The sequence below is a fragment of the Macaca mulatta genome, chromosome 5, assembly GCF_049350105.2.
Source record: "Macaca mulatta isolate MMU2019108-1 chromosome 5, T2T-MMU8v2.0, whole genome shotgun sequence".
Taxonomy (NCBI): domain Eukaryota; kingdom Metazoa; phylum Chordata; class Mammalia; order Primates; family Cercopithecidae; genus Macaca; species Macaca mulatta.
In genome coordinates, this window is record NC_133410.1 from 159901339 (window position 1) to 159914692 (window position 13354).

Genomic DNA, 13354 nt, shown 5'->3' on the forward strand with positions numbered 1-13354 from the left:
AACAACTTTTACTTGTATCTCATTAACAGGCTGGAAGAAGTAGCTTCATAGGCGGGTACATTGCTGCATCCAGAAATACAGGGCTTCCGTTGACCAAAAAAGGAGGAAATGAGGAAAAAAGGAGGCAACCAGGAGTCCATGCTACAGAATCCTATTCTGTCACTCACTTGCTGTGTGACCTTGAGGAGATTATTCACTCTTTCTAGGTCTCAGGTTCCTCATCTGTTAAATGAAGGAAACAATCACACCTACTGCATAGGATTGGTACCAGGACTAAATGAGAAAAACACACCGAAAACAACTGGAATTGTCTCGGCACCCAATGCACAATAAATATTAACTTGTTATTTGATTATCTTAGCCCAGTGCATTTCCAAATTCCTTTCCTACTCTAGCTTCCCCTCCATTTCCAAAATTGGAAAGGAATTTACATTAGTTATTTGTACCTGCTGACAGAGGACTCTAGTGTAAATGAATCTCAGTCACAGGTCACCTCAATCAGACAAATGCATTTCATGCCTTTCCTTTCTAATTATACAATGAAATTATCTCCCAGACATCCACACAGATCAGATATTTTGGACAGAATTGGATGAAGAAATTGAGCTTACATTCTCCAACAGGTGGGGCCTAGAGACAATCCTAACCAGATCTTTGGAGAGACCAAACAAAGGGAATATTAAAGAATTTAGGCTGGCACAGTGGTGTGTGGCTGTAATCCCCTCTACTTGGGAGGCAGAGGCAGGAAGATCCCTTGAGCCCAGAAGTTTGTCGAGCCTGAACAACAGAGCAAGACCCCATTTCTACAAAAAAAGGTCTCTCTCATGCAAAATAATTCCAAAAAAAAAGTATGTAGATACTCTACCCTTGAAGAGGTATAGCATAATTCTTTACTCCTTAAGTGTAGCATAACTCTTACTCCATAGTGACTTCCTTCACTTTCTACAGTATGGAAAGAGAGGAAAAAGGCTGAACTTTTTTAAAAAATTTCTTTTTAAGAACTACTGCAATGGGGTCTCGCAGTTGGGGAGGGAGAGTGGACGCCAATGCCAAAAAGAGTAACTGTAAAGCAGAGAAACTTCACAAACACTACCTCTGCCAGGTAATCAAGGTCAGTATCAATAGAAAAGTCATGATAATAATATATACCCTTGAATTGTGATAAAAATGGCACTTTAGCTCTGTGATCTTCTTCTCAAACACCCATAAGCCAGTCTGATCATGAGAAAAACATCAGAGAAATCTCAACAGGGGAACAACATACAAAACATGTGACCAGTACTTTTCAAAACTGTCAAGTGTCATCAAAAACAAGGAAAATCTGAGAAACTGTCATAGCCAAAGGGAGCCTCAGGAGACATGACAACTAAATGTAATACAGTCTCCTATATGGGATACTGCAACACAAAAAAGGACCTTAAGCAAAAACTAAGAAAATCTGAATCAAGCATGGAGTTTAATCATATATCAAGGTAAGTTCATTAATTGTGACGAATCTACCATACTAATGTAAGATGCTAATAATCAGGGTGTAGGGTATATGGGAGCTCTTTGTACTATCCTCACCATTTTTCTGTAACTCAAAACATATTCTAAAAAACAAATTTTATTTTTTAAATTTACTTTTTCTTAATTCATTTTTTGTCCTTGGTATAACTTGGAACAATTTTTTTTCCCTTGGTATAACTTGGAACAAATTTTGTTTTTAAAAAGAAAAAAGAAAGAAAAGAATGGTCCACAGCTCCTACCTCCACCCCCATGAGCCCATCCCCACCACAAGGACAAGCTTACAGTTCCTGAAGGTGAGGCCAACAGCTGCTGAGGAGCACGGACTTGTTCCAGTTGCTTCTAAACAAGGGGCCAGGCCTCCGCCAGAGCCTTCTCCTTACTGCCCTGTGTCAGGCTATCCAAGTTTCCTCCTCAACCTTTACCCTGCCCTATGCCCTGAAACTACCAGACACATATTTTCCTCTTGTACTTAATTGATAGCAGCATTTCCCTCATACACGTGTCAAGTACTATAAATTCCCCTGGAACACATCCCATGTCTTCCATTGATGAAGGGGAACACTGCCACATTATCAGTGCATGAAGCTACTATCTTGAAAAGGGGTCTGCATGACAAGTTACGCTAGACTACTTATGCCAATGTAACTGCCCTCACCAGAGAGACACTGTCTTGAATTTTGCCCCTTTGGCTTCTCCCACACCAGTGGAGCAGTTCACAAGGAGCCTGGGAGAAACTCTCCAAGATCTAACTTAGCACATGGGCAAACTTCTGTAAATTATGTTGGAAGTTATCTTTCTGCTTATCTCCTAATATCGTAAAATGTAAAGTTGGAAGCCTCATCCTTTCAATCAATAAAGCAAAAGCTAAGGCCCAGAAAGATGCTATAAATTGCTGGATGCTACAAAGCTAATTGACAGATGGGATTAGAACCAAGTGTTCAAAGGATTAGTCTCTAAGCACCATTGGATGAAAAGCTGAAATGACCTAAGGGAAAACAGTGAATGCGTTGTCCTCAGAATATAATATGCCAGTGAAGTTATAGAACCGCTGGATGAATAGGGTCAGAGAGGGAAAAAAAACAGAACGAAGGGATGCACTCTGGTTAAAAATAGGTCATAGGATGATCAACTCACCTCTGATTTGCTCTAATCACTTTGAACATAATTGCTTATGTCACAATAATGAGCTTTCAATGGACAATGAAAGAAAAGTTGAACGTTGGCTGGGCACAGTGGCTCGCACCTATAATCCCAGCACTATGGGAAGCTGAGGCAGGCATATCACCTGAGGTCAGGAGTTCGAGACCAGCCAGGCCAACTCAGCAAAACCCTGTCTCTACTAACAATATGTAAAAATCAGCCAACATGGTCACAGGCACCTGTAATCCCAGCTGCTTGGGAGGCTGAGACTACTCGGGAGGCTGAGACTACTTGGGAGGCTGAGGCAGGAGAATCACTCGAACCTGGGAGGTGGAGGTTGTAGCGAGCTGAGATTGTGCCACTGCACTCCAGCCTGGGCAACAGAGCGAGACTCTATCTTAAAAAAAAAAAAAAAAAAAAAAAAAGATGGGCCGGGTGCAGTGGCTCACGCCTGTACTCCCAGCACTTTGGGAGGCCGAGGTGGGCAGGTCAGAAGGTCAGGAGTTCAAGACCAACCTGGCCAATATGATGAAACCCTGTCTCTAATAAAAATACAAAAAAAATTTAGCCGGGCATGGTGGCACACGCCTGTAGTCCCAGCTCCTTGGGAGACTGAGGCAGGAGAATTGCTTGAACCCAGGAGGCAGAGGTTGCAGTGAGCCGAGATCGCGCCACTGCACTCCAGCCTAAGCGACAGAGGAAGACTCTTGACTCAAAAAAAAAAAAAAAAAAAAGAATAGAAAAGTTGAGCATTATTACCAGGCCATGTTAAAGTAATTCATATGGCTTAAGAAATATCAAAGGAAGAACTAGCCTCAGTCTTTGGGAGTCCCCTAGAATTAAGATATTTCTAAGAGATACATGAACTCCAAAGAAAAGCAACTACATTTGATTATTAAATGATGACACTGCAGATTTACCTTTTTCCTCTGCCAACATGAAATTCATAACTATTCCCAAGTGAAGAAAAATGCAGACTCAACTGTGAAATATTTTATCAATAATAAGAAAAAGGAGACATAAAATAAGTGCTAATAATTTTATAGGTATTTACTATGGGCTTGGCCATGTTCTAAGGGCACTATATACATTAACTCATTTAGTCTTCAAACCCAATGCAATAGGATTTACTATTATTCAAATTTAGAAATATAAATAAAGAATAGAAGAGAGGTTAGATAACTTGTCCAAAGTCACACAGTTAGCCACTGGTGAGCCAAAAAATGAACCAAGGCAGTCTGATTCTCTCATATCAAACTGATATCCACCATGGACTTCTTTATATTCTTAATTACCTTCTTTAAAGTGTAATAGTCTTACCTTCCCTAATTCTATGGCATAGTCTTTAAAAACAGAGAGCCTATTTTATATATCTCTTTATATTGCCAGTATTTTAGGCACCATTTTGCACACATTATATTGATGGGGATAACTAGACAGGTGTTTTTTTCTTTTTGAGATAGAGTTTCACTCTTGTTGTCCAGGCTGGAGTGCAGTGGTACGATCTCAGTTCACTGCAACCTCCACCTCCCTAGTTCAAGCAATTCTCCTGCCTCAGCCTCCCGAGTAGCTGGGATTACAGGTGCCTGCCACCACGTCTGGCTAATTTTTTGTATTTTTGGTAGAGACGGGGTATTGTCATGTTGGCAGGCTGGTCTCAAACTCCTGACCTCAGGTGATCCACCTGCACTGGCCTCCCAAAGTGCTGGGATTACAGGCGTGAGCCACTGTACCTGGCCCAGTTCTTCTTAGAGAATGTGATAAGTACAGGATTTTTAAACAACATGTAAATATAGTTTCCATGGAACTTAAAATAACTTTCTCAAAATAAATTAGACAACTTTGGAATTCAAATAACAAAACACAGTAAGCTGGTGGTCCCGAGAACTAATGCAGTTTTCAACACTATCTAACTAGACAAAGCCACAGACTCTGAAAGGATACGACTTGACATGTTATATGAATCAATTAAACAAAACTCTACAACTTGCAACACACAACAGAGGTGACTGAGGTTCAGCTATACCTAGTTGCGTAATTTTAGATAAAACCTTCTAACATTTCTGAGTCTCAGTTTACTCATCTTTAAAATGGAAACAATAAAACTTACCCTCTTCCCTCTCAGTTTGTTGTAAGAATCCAATTAATTGCAGTTGTGAAAGCCCTTCATAAGTAGAAAAGCACCACATAAATGTAAAGTACTTCTAAAATACAGCAAGCAGCATGCAGGTATAAATGTGCGGAGCATCAATAGTAATTGACTTGTATTAGCAGTCATTGTGATCACCTGAAAAAACACGGACTTCCACTTCAAAAAAAAACCTGCATTCAAATCACCATTCCAGTATTTATTAGCTGAGGGACTGTGGATAAGTTGCTTAAATGTTTGTGAGCATCAGTCTTTTCAATGATAAAATGAAGAAAATAATATCTACCTCACAGGTGATAACATTAAGAAGCACCTGGTACACAGTGAACACAGTGAATGTTCTTCTGTGCCCTCGTACTGATGACATTAAAGTTATTTTACTCAAAGCAGAACAGACAACAGTTATATCAGTCCTTCCAGGGTTTACCATAAACACATCAAAATATAGAAAGAGTAAATTTATTTCGTATTTAATAAGCCCTATTATGTGCCTACTACTCTTCCAGATATTGGAAGGAGGATCCACAATCTTGCATATCTTCCCTTTGGAGAAATAATATTAAAATGTTGTATGTCAGGCAGAGATTCTCAAATCTTTTTGAGAATCTGATGAATGCTATGGCATTTCTCCCCAAGGAAAGCTACAAAGCTTTTAGGGGACAATAAAAGAGATATAGGAGAATATTTTCATGACCTTGGATAGAAATCATGTTCTTAATGAGGGTGAGGGGGGAAGAGACACAAATTATAAAGGAAAAGATTCATAAATTCATCTATACTGAAATGAAGAATTTCCACATCAAAAGAAACCATAGAGAAAATGAAAAAGTAAGCCAGAGTTGAAGAAGATATTTGTAACACACATAACGAACAAAAGTTGAGATTCCTGGGTAAACAAAGAACTCCAATAAATCAATAAAAAATAATAGGCAAAATGCTGTGGTATATATTTATACAATGAAAACAAAACAAAGAAAAAACCGACCAGGCATGATGGCTCACGCCTGTAATCCCAGCACTTTGGGAGGCCAAGGCAAGTGGATCACCTGAGGTCAGGAGTTCGAGATCAGCCTGGGCAACATGGCAAAACCCCGTCTCTACGAAAAATACAAAACTTAGCTGGGCATGGTGGCATGCACCTGTACTCCCATCTACTTGGGAGGCTGAGGCAGGAGAATCACTTGAATCTGGGAGGCAGAAGTTGCAGTGAGCCGAGATCACACCACAGCACTCCAGCCTGGGCAACAGAGTAAGACTCTGTCTCAAAACAAACAAACAAAAATCCACAGCTACACGTAACAATACAAATAAATCTTACAAACTTAATGTTGAGTGAAAAAAGGACCTGGACTAAAAGAGGGATGTTAGTATAAATAACATTATCAGTAGCCTTTATCCTCACTTCTTCCCCCACCCAAGCTACCTTTCCACTATGGTGACTATCCTTGATTTGCCTGGGACTGAGGAGTTTCCATAAATGGGGCACTTTCAGTTTTAAAAGCTGGAACAGTCCTGGGAAACTGGGAAGAGTTGGTCACCCAATCTTGTCTGCCTATTCCCCCCACCCTCCACTTCTTGCCCTTGGCTAGCACTAACTAGCACTAACGCAGTGGCACTAATACACCAATCTTAGTTGTGCAGATAGAGATGAAGAATATGCAATCAATAACAAAGAAAAAAAACAAGAAACAAAAATGAAGTTGATCATAATTGCCAGGCTGTATAAATCAACCATGAAATCCTTTAAGCTACTGAGGAAATCCACAATGGAAACTAAGTCCCATATGTTAGTCTGTGGAAATCTCCATGTTTGTCTCATGGGTTTTCATCTGATCTACTAAAAAGGACAAGTTAGCCAAAGGAACTATTTCTTAGAATTTAACAATCAGTGTTGGGGTGTGATTTCTCTCCTAATTATGTGGAGTTTGCAAAGTGCATCATCCTTTTGAACCAGCAACATGAATATTATCTGGGAATGTGTCAAAATGAAAATTCTCAGGCCCTATCCCAGACCAAGTGATCAGATACTGAGTGTGTACAAGGCCTTCAGGCAATTCTGATACATGTGACAAAAGTTTGAGAACCACTGGATTACTGTACCCACATCCTCTCTTCCTTTTTTGTGATGGGCATTCGGTGGATTAGTAAGACACCCCCAAGAATTCAGGTGTTGTGTCTAGTTTTCATATTACCACTCTCTCTCAGGTAAGGCAATTAAGGATCTTGGATACCACCATCAACAGTAAATATTTCACATAGTGCCAGATGTACGATACCTTAGCCTCAGCACGTGAAACCCAAACAAGGGAATACTCTCTGCTCCCTATTTACTTTCCTGCATCTGCTTATTAATTTCATGCATCATGAACTGCTACAGAATTAACTTTCACTGGCCGGGTGCAGTGGTCCCTGTAATCCCAGCACTTTGTGAGGCTGAGGTGGGAGGAGTTCAAGACCATCTTGGCCAACATGGTGAAACCTCGTCTCCACTAAAAATACAAAAATTAGCCAGGCATGGTGGTGCACACTTGTAATCCCAGCTACTCTGGAGGCTGAGGCATGAGAATCGCTTGAACCTGGGAGATGAAAGTTGTAGTGAGCGGTGACCACGCCATTACACTCCAGCCTGGGCGACAGAGCGAGACTGCCTCAAAAAAATAAAAATAAATAAAAAATAAACCTTCACTGAATTGACCTCAGTACTTGATTGCCTATAATTCTGCAAAAAAAAAAAAAAAAAATCAACTGAACTTTTAATTTTAGAATCATGTATTTTATTACTTTAAAAGCTGGAAAACATAACAAATACATTTTATAAAGAAGGTGAGCACAAGATCAACTATCATCCTTTGTTATAAGATGAAATTGTGATTAATCAAACCCAGTTTTTTTTTTGAGACGGAGTCTTGCTCTGTCGCCCAGGATGGAGTGCAGTGGCTCCATCTCTGCTCACTGCAAGCTCCACCTCCCAGGTTCACACCATTCTTCTGCCTCAGCCTCCTGAGTAGCTGGGACTACAGGTGCCTGCCACCACACCCGGGTAAATTTTTTTTTTTTTAGTAGAGATGGGGTTTCACTGTATTAACCAGGATGGTCTCGATCTCCTGACCTCATGATCTGCCCGCCCTGGCCTCCCAATGTGCTGGGATTACAGGCTTGAGCCACCGCACCCGGCCAAACCCAATTTTCTTAACATCATTTTAAAAACACACGCACATTTATTTCCAAGGATGCCCTACAAGGACTGTCCTGTGCTCAGAACCTGCCTGGGGCTCTTGGCCTTTGAATGAAAAGAACCCATTCCAGACATTTCATAATCTCAAGTCATTACTTGCTTTCTGCTGGGTAGATAAAATACAGGATGATTCCACTTATTATGATTTTAAAAAGGTAAAACTAAACAATATTTTATAGAGATGCATATGTGTATGGTAAAACTATACAGAATAAAAAGGAAATAATAATCACAAAGGTTAAAAAAAAGGGTTACCTGTAGGGGAGAGAGGAGGCTAAGTCTGGAAGGGATGGGAATCCATTTTTAAGGAACTGACTATATCCTATTTCTTGACTTGAGCATGAGTCACAAGAGTTTTTACTTTATAATTTACAAATTTTACATGCTCTTCTGTATGTATGTTGCAAAAATAAATAAATGCACTTACACAACCACTCCAAAATTCAGCAGGGAGAGAAGGAAGAGTTCACAGACTACCTTAAGTTCATAAACCCCAGGGTTATGGTTATCAAGCTATGTGAGATCAGAGAAAAGTAAACTCTTTAGATTGTAAAATGGTAAGGGTAGGAGGAGCACTGAGAACAGGAAAAGTGAAAAACTGAAAAGGTGATGCAGAAAAAACATGAAGCTTCTGCGTCAGTTCACACCCTCTCACTTGGAGGAGAGCAACATCTAGCACAGACATAACTAACAAATGCCCAAGCTTGGTAAGGAATGTGTTAGTGTCTGAAAAACATGTTAACTAATAAGGGGAAAGTGGAGCTCAGCTTGTAAAGCAATGTAAACTATCAAATAATTTCTTCTAAAAGAAATAAATCCAAAAATTGCAAGTTTAACCTTCTTACTCATTCCATAACATCGTCCTGACACCCTTTAATGAAAAAAGGGCATATAAATGGTTAGAAAACTACAAACACCAATTACTGAATGCAAAAACTACACAATGTCATGTCTCAGCAAAATATTATCAAATAATCTAGAAAAGCCTTTGCCAGCCTTGGGAAATTAGGGAACTGGTGAAAACTAACTACAAAATGTCATTTCCACATTGGAATAAGTACACATATTGCAACTAAATGATAAACACACATCTGGATCACATCTAGTCTGAACTCCAAAAGAGGTCTTCACTGTACAGTCTTGTAAGTGAGAGTGAAGCTTTCTGCTGAAGGTAACAGGAATCTAAGGTGGCCCACCCTGTTTAAATCCACAGGTCAGACATGGCGGTATATCTTTGTAAAGTTTTTTTCATTGTACTCTTGCAAGAAATATTCACTTATATCCAGCAACTATTCATTATTTCACTAGCTCTGGGTTTACACTGAACAAAATTACCAATTATGTTCAAAACTGGTGTTCACATAGACAGCCAAATGCCTTATTTTGATGAAAAGTTGTAGTAATGAGCATGGAGAATTATTTTTATGGTTCCAAGATTCTACCAAGGGCATTAAATTGACTATTTCTTCAAGATGTTCTTCTCAAGTTTTCCTTTCACCTACTTTCTACCCTCCATTTGTTCCGCACAGATACAACATCTTCCCTATTTCTCCAACTTTCTCTTAGTGGTTAAGGCAGTCACACAGAAAAGGTTCTCCACTTCATGGAATATTCACTATATTCCACTTTCTAACGAGGCTCTCAGTGAATCGTTCTCCTCCGACTCTCTCACTTCCCTATCTCCCTTTTGTTGTCAGTCCCCCCAGGTTTGTTCTTCCCTCTTGTTTTCAGATAACTCGGATTACCCAGTTGGAACCAAAGGCCAAAGAATTTCCTCTCTATTATGTTTGATTGAAAAGCCGCCCGGGAAGAGGGAAGGGGTGTGGATCTACACGTATTCACTCTTTCACTAATGCGCCAAACTATTTGATCCGTGCCGCTTTTGTGTACCCAAAACACACTATCATAAAAGTAATTACAGGCCCGAAAATGATTCTCAGCCCAAATGAATGGCCTTTTGGGATGCTATATTCTGGACTTCTCTTTGCGTGGGGGAGGGTCTCACAAATAACGAAAACAAGTCCTACAGAAAACTGGTGAGCTCGGCGGCTGGGGGAGGGAGGGAGAGGGTCACAGGTCCGAAGTTCAAGGGACGCCGAAACAGGACTTGACTCACTTATGAGCACGTGCTCTGACCTGGCTGGGGCGTCGCATGCAAACCCCTCGGGAGGGGTCGCTGACCACCGAGACGGCCACTGGCCTCTGACTCATCCAGAGATAAGTCATCACCTAGGCCACAAGTCCCAAGCCAGCAGCTCCTGGATTTAGTGTGCACGGAAAATCTGGAGTTTCAGCTGCACGACCACTAGCAGTCAGAGACGGGTCTGAATTTCCTCGGGCTCGGCCGGAAAGTGTGGATGGCGATGGAAAGGCCACCCTTCCCGAGTCTGGCCTCCGAGAGTTAAAGCCGGTCCCATCCCGGCGCGTGAAGGAGCAGCCGCTGTGTGGGGCGGACCCGAGCGGCCCCAGAGCGCGCTGCTCCGGGTCCCCGCCGCCCCGTTCCCCGCGCCCGCGCCTCTCACCTGCGGCCGAGTGGCCCGAGAGCGCACGGCCCCGGGCGCGGCGCTGGCCACCAAGCTCGCGGCGCTCGCGTAGCTCTTCCTCCTCGTCCTCCCGCCGCCGGCCCTCAGCCATGGGCGAGGCGCGGGGCGCAGCCGCGGGATGGCCGGCGAGCTGCGGCCCCGGCGCCCCAGAACGCGGGCACCCGGCCCCACGCCACCGCCCTTGGGCCGGGGGGAAGGCGGCTCCCGGAGAGGAGGCGTCGGCGGCGGCTGTGGAAATGGCCACCTCCGCGAACTCCACCTGCAGCCGGCCCGGCAGCGGCCGGGCGCGGGCCGAGCCGATTCCCCGCCTCCTTGCGGCGTCCCGGCGGCCTCTCAATCCCTGGCCTTTCCCACTCCCACTCCCGCTCTCTTCCCCCTTCCTCTTTCCCTTCCCCGCCCCGCAGAGCTCCACCGCGGATCGGGCGGGTTCGGGCCTGGCCTCGCCTCCTCAGGGAGGGGTTACCGGCCTCTAAGGCCGCCCCATGGCCACACACGCTAGAAACACCCGCTCGACCCAAACAAACGTATGCAAAATAAATAAACGGGATAGGAAGAGGGGAAAGAGGAGGTGGCCTGGCGTCTTCCTGCTTTTTCACGATATTCCAGTGTCAACAGGAAACCCATTTGTTTGACACTTAAACAAAAAGAGGACCGGGGCCGAACGGGGAGAGATGGCACAGCTGGGAGCTGCTGAACTTTGGAGCAAACTTGGCTTGGTGTTGGGTCGAGCTTTTGCGATGCAAACTTTTTTCTTTCCCTCTCTTTTCGCCCTTAAAAATCTAGCCTTGCTGGAGCACAGAGGATTTTTAGGGCAGTGAAACTACTATGCGTATGATTCTGTGATGGCGGATGCCTTTGTCCAAGCTCATAGAATGTACAAAACCAAGAGTGAACCCCAATGTAAACCATCGACTTTGGGTGATTATGAGGTGTCAATGTGGGTTCATCAGTTGTAGCAACTGTGGCATTCTGGTGGGGGTGTTGATAATGGGGAAGGCTATGCATGTGTGGGAGCAGGGAGGGTACATGGGAAATCTCCGTACCTTTAGCTCAGCTTTGCTGTGAACCTAAAACTGTTCTTAAAAATAGTCTAATAAGACCGGCGCGGTGGCTCACGCCTGTAATCCCAGCACTTTGGGAGGCCGAGGCGGGCAGATCACGAGGTAAGGAGATAGAGACCATCCTGGCTAACACGGTGAAACCCCGTCTTTACTAAAAATACAAAAAAAAAAATTAGCCAGGCGTGGTGGCGGGTGCCTGTAGTGCCAGCTACTTTGGAGGCTGAGGCAGGAGACTGAAGCTTGCGGTGAGCTGAGATAGTGCCACTGCACTCCAGCCTGGGAGACAGAGCGAGACTCCGTCTCAAAAAAAAAAAAAAAAAAAAAGTCTAATAAAAATGTTTAATAATAAATCAAGCCTCACTGTATTCCAGTTCGTTTAGGGCTAGGATATGGCTACAATTCTCAGAAGAACAGGAAGAAAATGTGTTAAGGAGACCCATATGTGATTATTTGTAGACAGGCAATTAGGAGAAGTGGAGAGAGCACTGGCTCTGGAGTAAGAAACTGTCATTTGAAGCACTTAGCTGTGTGAGCTGCCCCTAAGAAAGTTTTTCAAAGCTGGAAAGAACCGTGTAACAAAAATTGTGTGTACCTGTATAATACACATCTTAGGTTCAGTAGGTACACGTACCTCCTTTCACACAGAGAGGAACAGATTCTGAAATTTCACCAGAAGATACCCAAGTAGCAGGCAGAAATATTACCTGGACATGAAACCTTAGGAAACTCCTGAGTGCGATGAACAGGCCTTTATCTTTGGCGTCTTGCTCTATTTCTGAGACAGTATGACAGCTCCTAATGTTCAGCAGGTAGGAGAGAAAAAGAAAGAGAGAAAAGGGTCACTGAAAATAGAATTGCCTGCCACACCTGAGTGCCGTTTCTTTGCCTTTTCAGTAGTGGCTGTTGCCGCCTGAGAAAATCTTTCCGCTTTTAAGAAGATAAGAACCACAATCGATTCTGTGGAATTGAGGTCAAATCCACAAGTTAAAACTTTATTACTGCATAAGCGATTAAATAAGTAGACACTTAGAGAACTGGAAATTAAGCCAACAACAACAAAACAAAGGTTCTGGACCTTTAGGGTTGTTTTAAGTGTTTGGTAAGTGAAACCTTATTTGTCACTTCCCTTCAGGGATGAATAATTTAGAAGCCCCTACCTTAACCAACGGTACCATTTCATTAAGCCATTGGAGTCAGTTTCTACTATCATTGAGTCTTTTTTTTTTTTGAGACTAGAGCCTCACTCTATTGCCAAGGCTGGAGTGCAGTGGCGGGATCTCGGCTCACTGCAACCTACGTCTCCCGGGTTCAAGGGATTCTTCCGCCTCAGGCTCCTGAGTAGTTGGGTTTACAGGCATGCACCACCATGCCCAGCTAATTTTTCTATTTTTAGTAGAGATGGGGTTTTATCATGTTGGCCAGGCTGTTCTCAAACTCCTGACCTCAAGTGATCCACCCACCTCAGCCTCCCAAAGGGCTGGGATTACAGGCATAAGCCACTGCGCCCGGCCATTGAGTCTTAATTTGGAAAGGCCTGAAAGTTGTTCTGGGTTTCCCAGCCAATTAGAGCTTTGGGAATCCACATTTTTGTGGTGGGTGGGTGGTGCATGCCCAAGCCCACTCTACAATTAACAAACATTTATGGTAACTGTTGTGTGCCAAGCACCATGCTAGGTGCTGTTGGGAGACTCAAAAGAAGGAAAGAAATATCCATTAT

The 13354-nt window shown here is 43.1% G+C and overlaps 1 protein-coding gene across 33 annotated transcripts in view; it reads right to left on the minus strand.

The window, feature by feature from the left end:
- SH3D19 (SH3 domain containing 19) overlaps positions 1-11152 on the minus strand; it is a 196778-nt gene extending 185626 nt beyond the window's left edge. For 6 of the 33 annotated variants that reach the window (XR_013417323.1, XR_013417322.1, XM_078002322.1 and 3 more), the window contains exon 1: positions 10556-11152. Coding sequence is in view for 4 of the 33 variants with exons in the window: in XM_078002322.1 (XP_077858448.1) it covers positions 10556-10667 (112 nt within the window). In the remaining 29 variants the exon portion in view is untranslated. Of the gene's footprint in view, positions 1-1791; positions 2414-10555 lie in introns of those variants that run through there. The other 27 variants (XM_078002362.1, XM_078002350.1, XM_078002345.1 and 24 more) reach the window with 20 other exon arrangements.
- Between the last annotated feature and the right edge of the window lie 2202 nt (positions 11153-13354).